Source organism: Struthio camelus, chromosome 2 (assembly GCF_040807025.1).
Source record: "Struthio camelus isolate bStrCam1 chromosome 2, bStrCam1.hap1, whole genome shotgun sequence".
NCBI lineage: Eukaryota > Metazoa > Chordata > Aves > Struthioniformes > Struthionidae > Struthio > Struthio camelus.
This window is the reverse complement of record NC_090943.1, coordinates 11,415,230-11,432,225: the sequence shown is the minus strand read 5'-3', so window position 1 is coordinate 11,432,225 and position 16,996 is coordinate 11,415,230. Positions and strand designations below refer to the sequence as shown.

The 16,996-nt window shown below is 40.0% G+C and overlaps 1 protein-coding gene across 3 annotated transcripts in view; it reads left to right on the top strand.

Annotated features, from left to right (window-relative positions):
- PTPRN2 (protein tyrosine phosphatase receptor type N2) overlaps window positions 1-16,996 on the top strand; it is a 664,108-nt gene that overhangs the window by 274,145 nt on the left and 372,967 nt on the right. For all 3 annotated transcript variants that reach the window (XM_068934287.1, XM_068934286.1, XM_068934288.1), the window contains one exon: window positions 10,031-10,117. In XM_068934287.1, coding sequence (XP_068790388.1) covers window positions 10,031-10,117 — 87 coding nt within the window. The remainder of the gene's footprint in view (window positions 1-10,030; window positions 10,118-16,996) is intronic.

Below are 16,996 nucleotides of genomic sequence, written 5' to 3'. Positions count from 1 at the left end.
AAGTTCGTTGCTACTTCTGGATTGGGTTTACAGCAACAGCCAGAGTACTGGCAATTCATAGCACCTTTAAGTTGCACCTGTAAGTTTTTCCTCAGGGAACTGTGGCCAGTGTTGAATACTATTACTCAACAACTTTCTTGCCATCTTGCTTTCTTAAGTGTGACTACAACTGTGCTTGAAAGATAAATTTTAAAAGAATTAATGGTCTCTTGTGGATGACTGTCATAGTGTTTTTTGCAGGTCAGATTGTCTTTACCTAGTCTGTACAAATCTGTATCTAAAAAGACCACTTCTCTTACTCTCTTTCTTAAGAGCTCCTCCAGACTTATCTTGGACTTCACTTTATTTCTTAGAGGTTTTTAGGGGGGCTCCCTTGTATTTACTGCTGGCTTAAGAAAATGAGGTTGTTGCTTATGGCACTAGCATGCCTGAAGTGGTTTAAAAACAACAACAACAAAAAAAGTCACGCTGGTAGCTGCTGCTGAGAACTGACTCAAGGTCTGGGGCTAGCACTGACTGCTGTGGCTGTGCTCCCTGCAGCAATTTTTCTTTTTGCTTGTTTTTGATCCCAGCAGCAGGAACAGGAAATTGCTCTCTCGCTACTCTTTTCTCTCCATTGCTTGTAGCAGACAGGAACAGTGCGAAGCTGGTCCACAGCAGTCCCCTGCCCGTAGAAAGGCAGTGTTAGTCCTGGCTCTTGTGCTCCTCCTGGACAAGCAATGCACTGAGGGAGGAGATAGATAATGGCACATGGAGGGAAACAGCCCTGATACTGCCCCATGAATGTGAGTTGTTAAAAGAACTGAAGCTACTGCCCGTCTGTCGTCTTTTCTGAAGGCCCCCTCTACTGGAATTAACCTTTTGCACTACTGTTGCGGGCAAAACAGTCTCAGACTCAGAAAGTTTCAATGAAGTTAATTTATTGCCAATTAACATACACTTTAATTACTGATTTGCACATTGAAGAAACAAAGAAGACATAAACAATTGAACACTTAGGGAAACACCTTTCCTCCCCTTCACCAGGCTCAAATTCAGTCCAACACCCCTCCCCTTCCCAGTCTTGGCTCCCCTTGTTTCCCTACCTTGCAGCCCAAACCCCTTTGGTGAAGTGACTGGCAGCAGAGGAGCTTGGGCTCAGTACATGATGGGTGTCTTTCTACCGCTCCTTCCTTCTTACTCTTTTGCTGTGCCCTGGTCTGTCCCCTCCAGGGGTGTCCCTGTCCCAGCATGGATCCTCCATGTGCCGTGGTCCCTTCAGGGTCTCCCTGCCCCAGCACGGGCCCTCCAAAGGCCCCATACCCCCCCCCACACACACCTTTACGAGTGCCCCTCCAGCCGTGTCCCCAGCATTGTCCCCCCTCTACGAGCTTCCTCTGTCTTGTTTCTCCAGACGCATCTCTTCACGCGTCTCCTCCTGTGTTTCGGGCCCCCAGCGGTTACACCCTCCGTTAGGTCTGTTCCAGCAGCGGCTCCCCTTGGCGGGTGGCGGTTTTGGCGCGTGTGGGGTGGGGGGGGGGGGGAAGGGGCAGATTCGATCCGTTAGGGAGCCGGCTGGAACCGGCTGTGACCGGCACAGGGCGGCCCACGGCTTCCTGCCCTAGGGCACCTGCGGCCGACTGCCCAGCACAATTCCTTATGGCATGCGGTGTACCTCCCATACAGTATTCCGTACCCCTATTTATGAACTTTGCTTGGCTTTTTTTTAAGGTTTAGTTTAATATCTGCAGTACTAAGGAGACTGTGTTGCGTATTAGGGAAGCAGCGCTGTTGTAGAGCGTTGCTCTGTCAAATAAGGGGAAGACAATTTGATGTCGATGCGAGGGGACACTGTCGCAAAATGACCAACTTGCTTAAATAATTATTTCAAACTATTCAGTTTTAAAAAGAGTTGAGAAAAAAATGGATTTAACATTCAGAACCGAAATCTTCTAAACGTTAGGTGGTCTTGTGCATGCCCCCTAAGTGAACAAATACTTAAAAATCTCAAAAATAAATTCTCAGAGTAAATACAGAGGTAGGCAGGACTAACAAAATTATGTTTGTCAGCTCAAGCCTCAGATTAACTAGTAGAGAAAAATATCAGCACTAGAAGAAACTGATCTTTCCTGAGCCCATCCAGGAGACTGTCAGCTTGGATCTTGCGGTACGTTATTATTGGTGGCATGAATCTGTGAGGTAAAGACCCAACCCAGAAAGGATTTTGTAAGTCTAAACCAACACTTTCACCTGCAGAGTGTAATCTACATATTCCTCTTAATTGCTTAATACAAATTGATAAATTCTTCAACAAATTTGGCCCCTACAGCGTCTGTTTCCAAGACCAGTGGCTATCTATCTGGTTATCCAAGTGAATAGTACCTTTATCCTTTATGCACATTTCTAGGTTTTACGTTGAAATGCATCTAATTCAGAATTTAGGGTGGAGGCCAGCCTGCCTTGTTTACGTGTCGAGCCGCTGAATGCTACGTGTCTCCCACAAGGATGGGAGTGTTGTCCGCTTCAGTTGACGTAGCTGGGCTCCCTGAGCAGAGAGGCAAGTAAAGACATATCCACACAGGGAGATTCGGGCATCTCGCTTCCTCCACTGATCATAATGGACTTTGGGAGACTCCAGAAGACAATCCAGTCTGCCAGGGACTTCCCTGTTTCACTAAGAGATACCAAGCAAGTAGGATATCCTGGGATTCAGCTTGTCTAGCACACCTCTGCTGAAAGGCACGTAATGCAGGGTGATGCCTGCCTTTTGCTTGGTGCTCCAGGGGTTAGAAAGTTTAGTAGGAGGTGGAAGAGATCTTACTGGACTTCTTAGGCTGAGGAGTTTTAACTCTGTATCACCTGCATCCTAGGAGAGTGCTGTGAGTCCCAGCTTTGAGCAGTAGCTCTCTCCGTGATCGTAGTGATCGCACAGTGGTTCATCCTCAGGCATAAGAGACATGGGGCAAGATGGACAAAGCGCAAGAGAGAACGTGATTCTAACTTACAGCGCACAGTCAGGAGGAAGGAGAACTGCTGTTCCAAAATTAGTTTTCAAGCATGTATTTGTTTACCATTAGTAAATATTTAAAACATTTTTAAAGTAAGCATTAAACTAAATCAAAAAAAACTTCCCCACAAAGCTGAGTTCAGGTTCTGCCTTCTTCCAGCAAAGATTTAGGTTAAATACCCACAAGCTGAACACAGCTGTAGACAAACTTTTGCATCTTCTTCAGGGAAAGTAAGTGTAGTGGAGATGCTGCTGTACTTGAATTCAGATAGGATATGAGAGACTGGGTGTGAGCGTGACACTTAACATTGCTGGAAGGCCTCTAGTTAAGCACTCGGGCACCATTAAGACTAAGTAGAGAAATCCCCAGTAAATTTAGTGCAGGGCTCAGCACACTCATAAAAGGAGTGGGCTGGACTTCATTGCCTACGTCCCATTTTAAGGAAGTTCTAGGTGGATTGGATCCTACCTTAAGATTTCACTGGGGATTAGAGTGACATTTAGGTTTAAGGAGTGCAATTCCCAATGTCAGGCCTATTTCTGTACTGTAGATTATTCTTCATTTTTGCAGAAAATGATTCAATTGAACTAATCTGACAGGGATGACTGGATGTCCATTATAGTGCTGCATTACAATTGCTAAACAGAGTATTGGAAGGGCACTAGGTACAGTCTGGTAAAGACAATACATAATTTGAATGACGGCAGTTAGGGAGAATTTCAGTGTTCAGTTAAGTGGGTTTTCGAAGACACTTGGCAACTGGGAGGAGGAAGAGCAAATGAGAGCAACTGCTTGTGAGACTGACATAGCCTCAGCGTAATTCTGAGCTACATGTTGCTCTCCTTGGGCTGGGAGCAGGCTTGGCAAATGCTAGCAATCAAGCCATCTGTGTGACGGGATCAGATTTTTCTCTACCAAAATGGATCAATTTATGGGGTTGTTTTGACAGGCACGTTGGGAAATACAGAACACATAGTTTTCATCGTTACTTACTTCTGTTTTTCCACTTGTTCTCTTTGACATTGCCCACTGGCTTTGATTAGCATCTGAGCTCCATTTTGTTTTAGCATGCAGAGCTGGCCGTGTTGCCAGTGTCACTCCCTACAGAACTCCTCCTGTTCCTTCATTTACATGTTTCCTTCCTGTTCTTTAGTCAGAAAGGGAAGCATCTACCCTTGAATGCATAAATCCAGGTCAAAAATATGCAATCCATTATTAAAAGTGTTTGTTTGCACTCACCAGATTTGTAGCTAATCTTGGGAATTTCTTGGAAATGCAGCATTAATTCGTAGTGGTGTTCAGGTAATTATGGGATGAAGCTGAACTGAGCTGGTGATCAGGATTCAGTATTCAGTGCTAGTCTTTGTTGGAGCAGTCTGATTGGGCAGTGCATGAGGCGATTCTGGCCCATAAGACTGTTCTGTGCAGCACATGTCCTCCTTCTCAGCGTGCCCATAGCAGGCATTTAGCAAGGTTACCAACTTGCCAGTTAAGGGTAGGTTATCCTCACCTGGATCTAGGGAGCATCTTTTTGGTGTGCCCTAAAACCAGCATGAGATTACCCATGCTGAAAAAGTTTAAACCAAATTTCTTGGTTTAAAGAAGGGGAAGGTTTAAAGGGGAAGGAAGGAAGCTTTGATTATAATTAAAAATGCATTTTCCTTTTCAGGTTACTTGATCTTTGCTGCTACGTCTTCTCCATACTTGGTAGGGAGAAATAAGTATAGCCTTTAGGGACTGCCAGTAGTGCTGCTCGTTTTATTCTTACATCCAGAAGGGTTGCAAGTCAAATGGTACCAGTCTTTTATTTAATAATACTAGGCATTTAACAAAGAAAGTGGATATGATTGTCTTCATTTAACAGATGGTGAAATTCAGGGTCAGAAGATGCCTTGGCTAGGGTCACCTGGTAGGCCTCTTCCAGATGAAGATCCTCTTTATCACTCATCATACATTCAGCAGCAGATATTCTCTCACTTATGTCTAAAACCACTGAAGACAATGGCATTGTCTTTAAAATGAAGTTTGGCTAGCAAACGCTGTATGTTTTATAGCAGCACCTGAGAAGGAAATCACTTAATGTGATCTAAATTGTGCCAACTTTTTGGAACCAGATTGTAGAAATAACTCCTTAGCCCCATATTTTTCTCGTGAATTGAGCAAATGAAAGTTGAAGTTTTTAATAGACAATAACAGATGAAGTTTATAATCCAATGGTCTGTTTTTTGAATTACCCCAGTAAGTGGATTGCTCTTTTAAACATATTTCTGTTTTCAGCTCCCTCATTGGGAGGAATTTAGATATTGGAAGATACAGAATATTATTTTCACCAGGCAATCTAATTTTCCTGTATTCGATGTCTAGTACAATTTGTGGAGAGGTTTTACCAAACAATTATGTAAAGAAAGTTAGGCTTCGAAATCCACTCTTAAACATTTAAATGGATTACTTAATTTTCAGAAGTGCTCTGCAGCTTACATTAAAGTTAAGGGATATTTATTCCCATAGTTTCACTTCAGATTCCTTTCTAAATAAAATAGCTCTATAGCCAAGGTCTGCTTTTTTTTTTGTTAGACAAAACTCCTGATGAAGTTATAGGGAGCTGATTAAATTACAATTTTTTTAGCTCAGACAAGTAGTTATGGGTTGAACACATGGTGAAAGCAGATAGGGGAGTTTTCACACTTATGTCATGATGCTAAATCATGAATCAGAATCTTGCCCTGAGCTAGGGAGTTCATTTCATCTGAGAGGACAGTGTAGTAGTAGCATAAAACATTGGCTATTGCTAGCAGAAATATAAGCTATATGCTCTAGTAGGTATAACTCGTTTAGTGCAAGAGTTGTGTGCAGCAAAATGAGATTAAACAGAAGCAGCAATGAAACATTTTGGAGATGAAAGTCTGTGCCAGATTTAAAAACTAGATATATCTGCATAAAGCCCAAAGGAAATATTTATATTTCATTCCTCCATTTATATCTTCATTGTCATTAGTCTTTCAAACAAAGTACATCTTACAAATAATATGAGATAGAGATTGGCATCTGAGCGTGACGGAGTTCTGCTGCTGGTTCAATAGGATTTGAGTCTGTTAAAAATAAGGTTTAGGCTGGCACTCAGAGTTGGAGATGGTATTAGAAAATAAAGCAATGGAAGACAGTTAGTGATACCTTAATTTCCTATACTTTCTGCCTCATTTCATCTTCCAAGCTGCAGAGAGGTAGAGCTGGAAAACTAAAAGGGAGGAAAAAATATTTTAGACTATGAGATGTATCTGATTTTATTTCAGCTGCTGTTTCGTATCTTAACACAGTAAACTTGAAGGAAGATGCAAAAGAGAAGTCCACAGCTAGTGAAATAATAGTGAAGATATGACACCCAAAGTAGGCACAATCTCAGGTGTTTGTCTAGCAACAGCTGTGTCATCAGCAGAAAAAATGCTGCATCCTCTACCAGTTTATTTTTCCTCAGGCCAAAATCTAGATCAGAGGTGATCAAAAATTTTAAAGGCCCTTGAAGAGAGAGTGTCAAAGTCATCAGAAGGACTACTAATTACACTGCCAGAGCCATTAATTTTCTTTGCCAATGAAGGGGTTAGCTAAACTCAAGAGAACTTGCAAAGCATAAATAGCATCCATGTGTAGGTTTTTTGTTGCTTCTGCTTTTTCCCTACGATACGTGCTTTTGCTGCTTTTACATTTTCTCAGAGATTCATGCTTTGTATCTTTGAGGCCTGTATAGGCCAGGCTTTCTCCCTTAAGTGTTCACCATCGCTGGTTTACTTAAATGCATTGTCACAAACCCCTGAAAGAAAACTCCTGTGGGTGAGTCCTATGTTGTAGCACGTCTGGAAACTGAGCGGGAACAGCCTCGCAACTTGCTCTGCGATGTCCTGCTTGGTGTGAAGGGGAGCGAGCAGGGCCTGTCACCTAAAAGCGTGGGCCCACTCTCCTCTTCCACTGAAAGGAACTTAAATGACCAGCTTGACAGGTCAAATATAATGTGGATCCTGTCTCCACTCTTAGCTTTCTTCTCCCAAGTCTTTGGCCTTGATAAAATAGCTTTGTTATAGCTCAGGACCAAGTCCAGAGAGTCTCCTTTTTACTACGACAATTTCTGCCTATTGTATCTCACTCTCTGTTTTTTTTTTTTTTGGTCTTTCCTCTTTCCTTCTTGGTTTATGCAACACATTCCTTTGAATTAATTTGGTAGTGGATAGCTGTTCACAAGCAATGGATTGATCATATTCATAAAAAAATCCACTGATACTTCTCAGTTTTTTTCTCACCTTCATGATGTATAAACTTCTCATGTAGGATGGAATCAAACAGGCAGAAAAGCAAACGTAGTGTGTGAAGGATCCCAAATGGCAACTGTTCCACAAGTACTGCGTGCTCACATTAGGGATCTGTGGGAGGACTGTGTGCAGCAGGATAGGTGGTTTGCAGCATGTGCTGTGTTCGGTTAGCAGTCTGTGTGTAAACCTGAAATCAGATGGGTGATGTGGGTGTATCTTACTGTTGTACTGTGGGCTAGTTTGGTTACACTGTGTTACTGGGAACAGCATAAACAAAGCTAAGGCAACCATTGTACAAATGTAGCCTGTGCAACGCTGAACAAACTGCAAAGCAGAAATGCAGTCTTGAAGACGATGTTCTTGCATTCTTAGAGAACGCTTTTGAATATTCAACTCTCCTACAAGTGTTACAGAACTGTAAGTAACAGTACTAGTATGTATTAAAGTTAAGAAGTCAGGGAAAAGGGCGCTGGAAAATACTGTGCTATAAGTTATCATTCTTAATGTAATTCCCAGCTGTGATAGTATGATCAGTAGTAGCACTGGTACCAAAGAGGTTAATGGATAGCATCAGTGCCTTTAAAAGTATACAGGTATTGGTTTTGCATCTCTCCTGTGCTGTCATTAATGACAATTTCTTAGCCTAACAAACTCTATGCGAGTTTGTGAACCTGTATGTTTTCTTTTCCTATTGTATGAGAGTTACAAAAACTACTACTGGACAATCAGGCCTGCAAAAGATTGGCATTCCAGTAACATTTTTTCTTCCAAAGGTGTTGGCATTCTTGCTGAATTCTGGCATTCAAATGCTCTGATAGTTCTCCCATTACTGTTACTACATCAGCTTTTAGCCGCATATCTTGTTTTTGACTTTGCAGAATGCTTTTTTATGGGAGGAGGGGTAAGTGAGGAGTGGGAGCTTGATCTTGTACAAATGATACTTGGTAGAAAAATTACACCAGTGTACGCAGCAGACTTTGCTTGCACCTCTGCGAGTACTTGGCTATTACAGTAAAAGCCTTCTTGCTGACACCAGTCATTTCCGTGAAATTTAAGACAGCATCTTTGGGAGAAAAGATTTAATTAACACATAAGCCCCGAGTCACTATGACAGTCTGCTTTCATAGTGATGGGAATATTCACATTTCTACCCACTGTCAGTCATTGAAATATAGGGTTTTTATGGATAATCTATAATACATTTTTTCCCTTGCAGAAACAATCACATTATTTCGTTACTTTCACACAGGAACATTTCTGTCTTATATAGCTAGAAAAACTCCAAATTTATCTGGTGCCTTGAGGGGCTACCTGTGCTTGTGTGACAGGAGGTCTCTGGAGCATTTTGGGTTAGTAACATAAAGGGAGGCTGAGCAATTCCATCCTAACCAAGGTGCACATGAGATATCCTGTTATTTAAATAGAGGTGCCCTTGGGGCAGTGTATGCAGAACCCAGTGGAATAAATAAATAAATAAATAAACACAGGGCTCATGGGAGACAATAAATAAAATTGTGACAGTGATTACAATGATACAAAATTAGATTTACAAATTTTCACTGTGAAATCGAAATAATGACCTAGATCCAACACTCTGAAAAATCTTTTTTTCCTTTAGTCCGATTGAAAAGATCATGTCTAACAATATATGCTTTTTTCTGGCACCTCCTTCTCTTACTTGTTATAAACCCTTGAAGGAAAAAAATAAAGAACCTCTTTTCCCCCCAGGATTAGTTTCATCAAAGTTGTTTCTGACCTACGGTGGCATGAGTTAGATAAGATTCTGGCTTGCAAGGTTTAATTTTATGAGCTTGGGACTTAACGATGTTGAGAAGAATTCTCACAATTTAGAGAATGTTGTATCTGTTGTTCTCACTGGACATTGCTATATTGTTTCCTTATATTTTTATTTTCTTAATACTTTGTATTTAGTTTCACTGTGCTGCACAACAAGGCATTGTCTGTTAGGGAATGAATGTTCCTAGCATATCTTTAGAGTTGTAACAGCTCTTAATAACCTGAAATTTTTATAAATATAAATTTTGCATCTGGCTTAGTGCTTTTTTTTTAATGATAGCAGTCCTCTTGTGTTACGCTTGATTGCCACCTGTTTTCTAAATTAAAAAATGTAAATGTGGCATTGACAAAGGTTAAAAAGATTTAAAGTGGGTTCTGTCAGCAGTGCATATGCACACCGAACTAACTCCTATGTATGTAATCAGTGTCCTCTGGACTGTGTGCCTTGCTCCATTGTTTACTCTCAAATCCATAATAATTTTGTATCCTTTCACTGGGCAAGATTCATTTCAGAAACTAATGAATTTAAAAATATGCTTTTCCCTTGTCCATTTTATACCGAGCCCTGCAATTTGACTTTCATTGTTTGTTTCCCTCCTTGTCTCGTCAATCCTTTTCTCTCTTTCTGTCCTCTTACTTTATTACATTTTTTATTGGGGACTGAGATGAACTGGTTACTGCATCATGGGCCCATTACACTTCCTAACAATTCCATTTACACCTTATTGTTTGTCTTATTGCTGGAAAATTCAGGTGATTCATCATGCCTGAAGAAGCACCTGATCCCAATTCCCTTGATATCACGATCACTATGTGACAGGAATGCAGTTAGTGGTGGCTTGCAGACTCTAAGAGGCCAAGGTGATAACTCTTTTGGGACTTTTAGCCTCTCAAGTATTGATGAGTTCCATTTTTGTAATGCTCTGTTTTCTTGCTCTCTTTCAACAGCCCCCTGAGTGTGGAAAAGGGGTTGGAGTTAATAAAGGAAGTGGCAGATCTCCTGAAGCTGCAGATGAGCGCCTTCGATGATGTCAAGTATGTACATGGAATTTACCCGTGTTTATTTCATTGGATTTTTCATTATTTTTGCATCGTTCGTCTTAGGAGGAAAAATCTTAATGCTAAAATTAATGAGGGCGTGCAAGAGGAAAAAACGAATATCACGATGATCTTTATGAAGTACATATATACATTATATATGCTTTATAATGTATATACAGTTAGTAACAAATTATTAAAAAAAATATAAAGACTGAAATATTCCTATGCTTCCGTAGGGAAAGGGGAAAAAATATCTGTTCCAAGTGCTGTAAAAATATTGCCATATTATCTAATAGTGTCTAGTTAAGGCAAATCTTGTGAAGTGTTACCCAGCATTGCTGAGGGGGAAACCGTGTCAAGAGACTGATTACAACCTGGATACCTGACTTAGACTCTGATGCACGGCACAGTGGGTCATGCTGCTTGGTCATCTACTCATTTAACAAGTCACAGGGAGTTCAGCTATGCTGAAATACTGTTTTTCTTCATATGATTTATATTGATGAATGCTTTGTGTTAATCTCCTGAAATGCAAGGTTATGATTTTCCATGTCTGGTAAAGAAATTTAGATTTTTTTTTTAAGATCATTTTGTAGGAGCTGTAACACAAAACTTCTGGTTTTTCTTTTGAGAAGCAGAAAGTAAAAATAGTTTGATAGAGAAGTAATGGAAAAGAAGGGTCAGCTGTGGGAGGTTTTTGACAGTTGGCCGGAAATCAGTCATATCTTGGCACGCAAAAAATAACTGATGTCTGGGTAGCATCCAGTGGCTGCCTATTTTTGAGAGCCTTTGGGACTGCTTGTTTTGGCCCATCAGTTGTGTTGCTGAAGTGCAGCATCTTACTTAGCCTTATTTGTGGTGCCATCAACTTTTCTTTAACCTTCAGCTCCAGTGAATGTAATTCATTATTTAATGCTGTGTTTTAGGTGATAGTCTGAAGATGTTTCATCTTTAATGGAAGTGTTCATTCTTATTTGGAAAAAAGAATTATACTGTTTGCATATAGCATATGCAGTGGGAAATAGGCTACTGGTGAAAAAATCTTTTTAGAAATCTGAGAGGTGCCAGGCATATTGAATTTAGTTATTTTGAAGGAAAACAGACCCATATGTTGCTTGTGACAACTATTCTTTGTATTGTTAAATGACTCTTCTTACTTTTATTTTATGAAATGTATTTATTTTATGAAAAATTAGTTTGGAAATTACAAAAAATGGCGTTGTGTGTGGTCTTCCTTGTAAGGAGAATTTCCAGCTTGGAGTTTGAATACTAGCAGATAAAACAAAATCTGCTGCACATTTAAAGGGATCTGATGGAACAAGTTCTCTGCTGAAATCAATGATTTCTGCTTCATTAGCTTCATTCATTTACAGTACAAGAGCACTTTCACCTACCTTTCTAATTGTTAGCAAAAAGCCTTTTGGTTATGTTTTATCGTTTGACAAATCACAACAATATTGCAATTGGCAGGCTGTAGATTCAGTTTCTAATGAAAAGTATCCCTCCAGTGATACAGCTAGCTATGAACAACCATTTTCTTTTTGTGTGTGTTTTTTTTTTTTTTTTTAATGCAGCATTAGGGAGGGCGGTTATTTTACGTCCATTAATAAACAGCCATCTGACTGCACCAAAAGTATTTGTATTGTGTAATCAGTATTTCAAAATGTTGTATTATGGATGATAGTAACTCGAAACAGGACGGATTTTTCTCTGTCTATCAAGACAGCATGTTTTAATCAGTTTTTGCCTTTTTAAAATAAAATCTATACATCTGTAAAAGAGAAATGAAAAAATATTCCAAATCTCAAATTAGTGAAGAATTCATGTGTAATAAATGTTTTTGATTTAAGAAAATGATATGCTTTGGCTCAGGTTAAAATTCATAAAGTACTATGGAACTGTGGATTTTGCTAATAGATACAGCAGGAGTTAGAAGCCTTAGAAAAAGGCCTCACCAAGCAAAGATGCTTTTTTTGGATTGTTCTTCTGCCACCACTACACAGACATCACTGGAGAACTGTAGGAATCTGAAGGCTCTGGTTAGCTTCTGAATAGCTTCACGGGGAGAGGTTTCAGGAAAGACTTGACTTCATGATTATTCCTAATCTACCTTTTACATTTCCAAGTGTGAGAATGAGGTCTCTCAGGAAATATGACTTTTAGCCTAAGCCATCATGGAAATTTTTTTTTTATTCATTTTTTAACTAGCAACTAAAAATATCTTTTTTCTTAGGAATACACTTAGTGTTTTTACAGAATGGATAAATTATCTGGAAAAAAAAAAACATCGGGAAGCCTGAGATCGAGGATTTTGAAAGGGATGGGAGTATGACGTACTAGTTCAATTTGTACTCTGACCTGAGTATTAGGATGGCTAAAAATTCTCCGTTCCCTCTCCTTTCCCTCTAAGCATTCTAAATGGTAAGAAAGTGAGAGAGTAGGTCTGCAACTTTCAAGACTACTGCAAGGATTTCAGAGTAAGCATCTCTTAATGAGAACCATGGGGTTAATTTCAAGGTATAGACAAAACCATCCCATGCAGTGAGAATGAGGTGAGAAGAACTGAGGAGAAAAGGTGGGTAGTGAGTTTTTTTTAAAGGAAATGTCAGATTTATCAATTAACACTTTATTGTCCTTTTTACCACAAAAAGTAATTTTAAAGATACTGTTTCCCAAATACCTTTTTTTCTAGCTTTGGTTAGTTTTGTCTGCAAATAGCTTTTGTTCTCTAAATTTTTACTTTTTCCCTATGCTTTGGAGTTTGCCTAAATGAATGGGTTGCTTTTGCTTGGGTTCCTACCAGTTCCCATGTTAGTTCTCGATTAGTTGATACGTGGTAGTAATCAGCTTATCTCATCTACTTTCTTTCACAACCCTGCCAGCTTTAACTGATGGCCTGCAGTTCACAGCATAGCCTCAGGCTTTGCTCTCAGAGTGTGCAGTCCACTTCTACAGTTGGTAGACATAAACTTTGCTCACCCTGTGAAGCAGATGAGAGGGAATATATTTGGGGAATTCATAATTAGAAATATTTCAACAAGCAGAAAACATCCAACATGTTAGCTGTCATTTTTGGATACAGCCTGAATCTTTGTGGAAGTACTAGTTATGCCTAATATGTTTTGTTAATGGTTGTGTAGCTGTCAAATAAATTCCATTATTTCTTATTACATCATTAGAGACCATTAAAAGGATATTAGCATGCTGATGTAATTATGCAAGCAGACGTAAAATGACTATAGTTATGATTTTATAATCTAATTATGGGTGTCCAATGCCTCTAGTGATTGATTGTTGGACTAGTATCAAGGATTGAAGTCAGATGGGTAGTAGTGCTAGGACTGTTTGCATTTATTACCAAAAAAAAAAACCACTCTGCAATCTGCAACATTGACCTTCTTCATGTACTTACAGTTTTTGCCCATTATGAGTAAACTTAGAGACATGAGAGGTTATCAAGAAACGTCCAAATGTAATAAAAATGCTAAGAACTGTTAGCTGAACTGAGAGGGTAGTGGGAAGGACATTTGGAATCTATGGTCAAAGCCGTTGGTTAAAACAGACATGACTTTTTTGAATTTTTACTGCTACATAATTATTTCTGTATTTTTATGTAATGGTGTCATATTTGGAATATTTACTAACAAAATTGCTAAAGGATTTTTCAGCTTTAAGCTTAGCTGTATACCTTTACATGGAAAGAAATAAAATTATTCTGATGTCATAGTATTTTAGATAGTATACCCTATCATTCTCAGGTGCCAGTTATGAGTGAAATTCTCTGGTGAGTTACATTCTCTGATGGATACTGCATCTCCCTGTGAAATCAGTGACAACGCTAATTTTTCTCTTTTCCTATTTGTTTATTTTTTTTCACCTTATGATGTTTTTCCCTATTGCCATCGAGGAGTTCTTGCTCTATGTGGCTCTTTTCTCCCAGTTTGTTCTATTGCTTTGGCTTCCTTTATCTGTTCATCTTAATGGGCATGCTGGTCATTTTTACCTCCTGTTGTACCTATGCTCAGTATTCAGAGACCAGTACTTCGAGGAGAGGTGATAATTTGACCAAGTGTGCCCTTTGCCATATTTAATTTTGCACTGGAAAACGTGCAGTAGAACACCCTATATTCATTTCATAAAACAACGTTAATACCTACCTACTACTGTTGTTTCAGAGTGTAACAAAATGAAAAGATATTATATGTGTGTATATATATATGGATATGTGTGCATGTATTCATGCGCGTGTGCACTACATGAGCAGACAGTGAGATGGATTGAAAACTGGATGAACAACAGAGCTCAGTGGGTTGTGACCAGTGGCGCAAAGTCTAGTTGGAGGCCAGTAACTAGTGGAGTACCCCAGGGGTCAATAGTGGGTCCAATCCTGTTCAACATATTCATCAGTGACCTGGATGAAGGGACAAAGTGCACCCTCAGCAAATTTGCTGATGATACAAAACTGGGAGGAGTGGCGGTGACACCTGAGGGCTGTGCTGCCATTCAGAGGGACCTTGACAGGCTGGAGAGATGGGCAGAGAGGACCCTCATGAAGGTGCAGGGTCCTGCACCTGGGGAGGAATAACCCCATACAGGCTGGGGACCGACCGACCCGCTGGAAGGCAGCTCTGCGGAGAAGGACCTGGGAGTCCTGGTGGACAACAAGTTGACCGTGAGTCAGCAATGTGCCCCTGGGGCCAAGAAGGCCAACGGTATCCTGGGCTGCGTTAGGAAGAACATTGCCAGCGCAGGTCGAGGGAGGCGATCCTTCCCCTCTGCTCAGCCCCGGTGAGGCCACACCTGGAGCGCTGTGTCCAGTTCCGGGCTCCCCAGAACAGGAGAGACATGGAGCTGCTGGAGAGAGTCCAGCAAAGGGCTACTAAGATGGTGAAGGGACTGGAGCGTCTCTCACCTATGAGGAAAGGCTGAGAGAGCTGGGCCTCTTCAGCCTGGAGAAGAGAAGACTGAGGGGGGGATCTTTCCGTGTGCATAAATACCTGAAGGGAGAGCGTCAAGAGGATGGCGCCAGACTCTCCTCCGTGGTGCCCAGCGACAGGACGAGAGGGAACGGGCACAAACTGAAACACAGGGAATTCTGTCTGAACATGAGGAAAAGCTTTTTTACTGTGAGGGTGATTGAGCACTGGTACAGGTTACCCAGCGAGGTTGTGGAGTGTCCACCCTTGGAGATATTCAAAAGCCATCTGGACACATTCCTGGGTAATATGCTCTAGGTGACCCAGCTTGAGAAGGGGGGTTTGGACTAGATGATCTCTAAAGGTCCCTTCCAACCTCAACCATCTGTGATTCTGTGATATATATAAATTTAAAGATGGACAGGAAGCTTATGCTCAGTCTCAAATGTTTGTATTAATAGTTTTTCAAGACGCAAAAGCTGATTCTGATTATGTAATATAATCTCCAGTATTGGCAAAGCCATAAAATTGTACCAGTAAGTTCCGTATCATGTACTTGCATATGTATAGTATATTGAAAACTAAATTAAAAGACCACATGACTGAGCTTCCAGAGTCTAAAGCTCAAACTCCTAGGCCTAAGGTTGGTTGTTTAGCTTTCATCTGACCTATCTATCCGTATACATTGAGACTAAAGATGAATTTAATGTTTTATTGAATAGTTTATTATATGAAAAATGAAAATTCAGTTATCTATGGGAACTGTTTAGCAGCTTCACCTGAAAAATATCTTACAAAACTTGTAGCAAGAGCAGCAGAATGTTTTGGCATTTTGAAAATAAAATGTTTCATTTTTTCAATTAGACATAATAATTCATTTCAAAAATTAATTACATTTGGCTTATAAGACAAATGCTTTTATTTTTGTGATAAAAGTGAACAAAAAAAGTTAAGTTTGGACAGCACTCAAACCACTGTTTCCATATTTTCTTTTTTTTTAGGCCAGCTGACCTAAAATATCAATTTTTCAATAAGGACTAATTATGATATAATCTTGAAATATTTGATCATATCTATATATTTTTCTGCAGACCTCTATCTTATTCCATATACAGAAAGGAAAATGCTCAGTTAACGAGCAGCTCTTCAATGTGTCATTTGATTCTCCTTGTCCAATGTGGGGCTTCAGGCTTTATTTATTGTATGTTATTCAAATCCTGCTTTGAGGTCAGGAAAACCATTTCCTCTTGTTTTTTTTTCTATGGTGCTCTTCACTAGGCTATCAAAATGCTTCACAGACATGAATTGATATACTTAACTCACATGAGAGGTAGGGTATTATTAGAATTGTACAGATCTGAGTTAAAGCATAAAGAGATTAAAGTCAAAGCCTCTGGTAATTTAAGGTGTCCAATCTGATCTCTCAGAGTATAGCTTTTATAGCCTCTTCTATAAAGAAATTCTTGTACAGAGACGCATACCCCCCTGTCTTTGATTGCCATTCTGAGCGTTCAGCAGTCCCAGCAATCAGCTCTCAGTTTAGACAATGCTGCCTGCTTCCACTAACAAGCAGGGCTTAAATGACTTGGCATCAGATGAACTGAATCTGAATTTGAGGCAGAACCGGATAGTACCAGTAGAATTCAAGGCAGAGATAGGACCTTTATGTCTTTATAGTGCCTTGTTGGCAACGTACTTCCTGAAGTCTGCCAAAAATGAAGTTAAAGCACCTAAAAATAGTCATCTTTTCTAGTGCATGAGCACCATTCATTCCTGGAAGGCAAGGATCCAATAAAAAAAAATTGTTTGAAAAAAACGGTTACAAACATATTCTTGCCATACTTCAAAACTTTATTTTCAAGTAGTGAGGTTGGAGACGCTTTCCACTTCATTTTCAAAGAAGAGGTCTCACATAACCAAACAGTGTTTTTCCTTAACCTTGTTCTTTGGAAGGGCT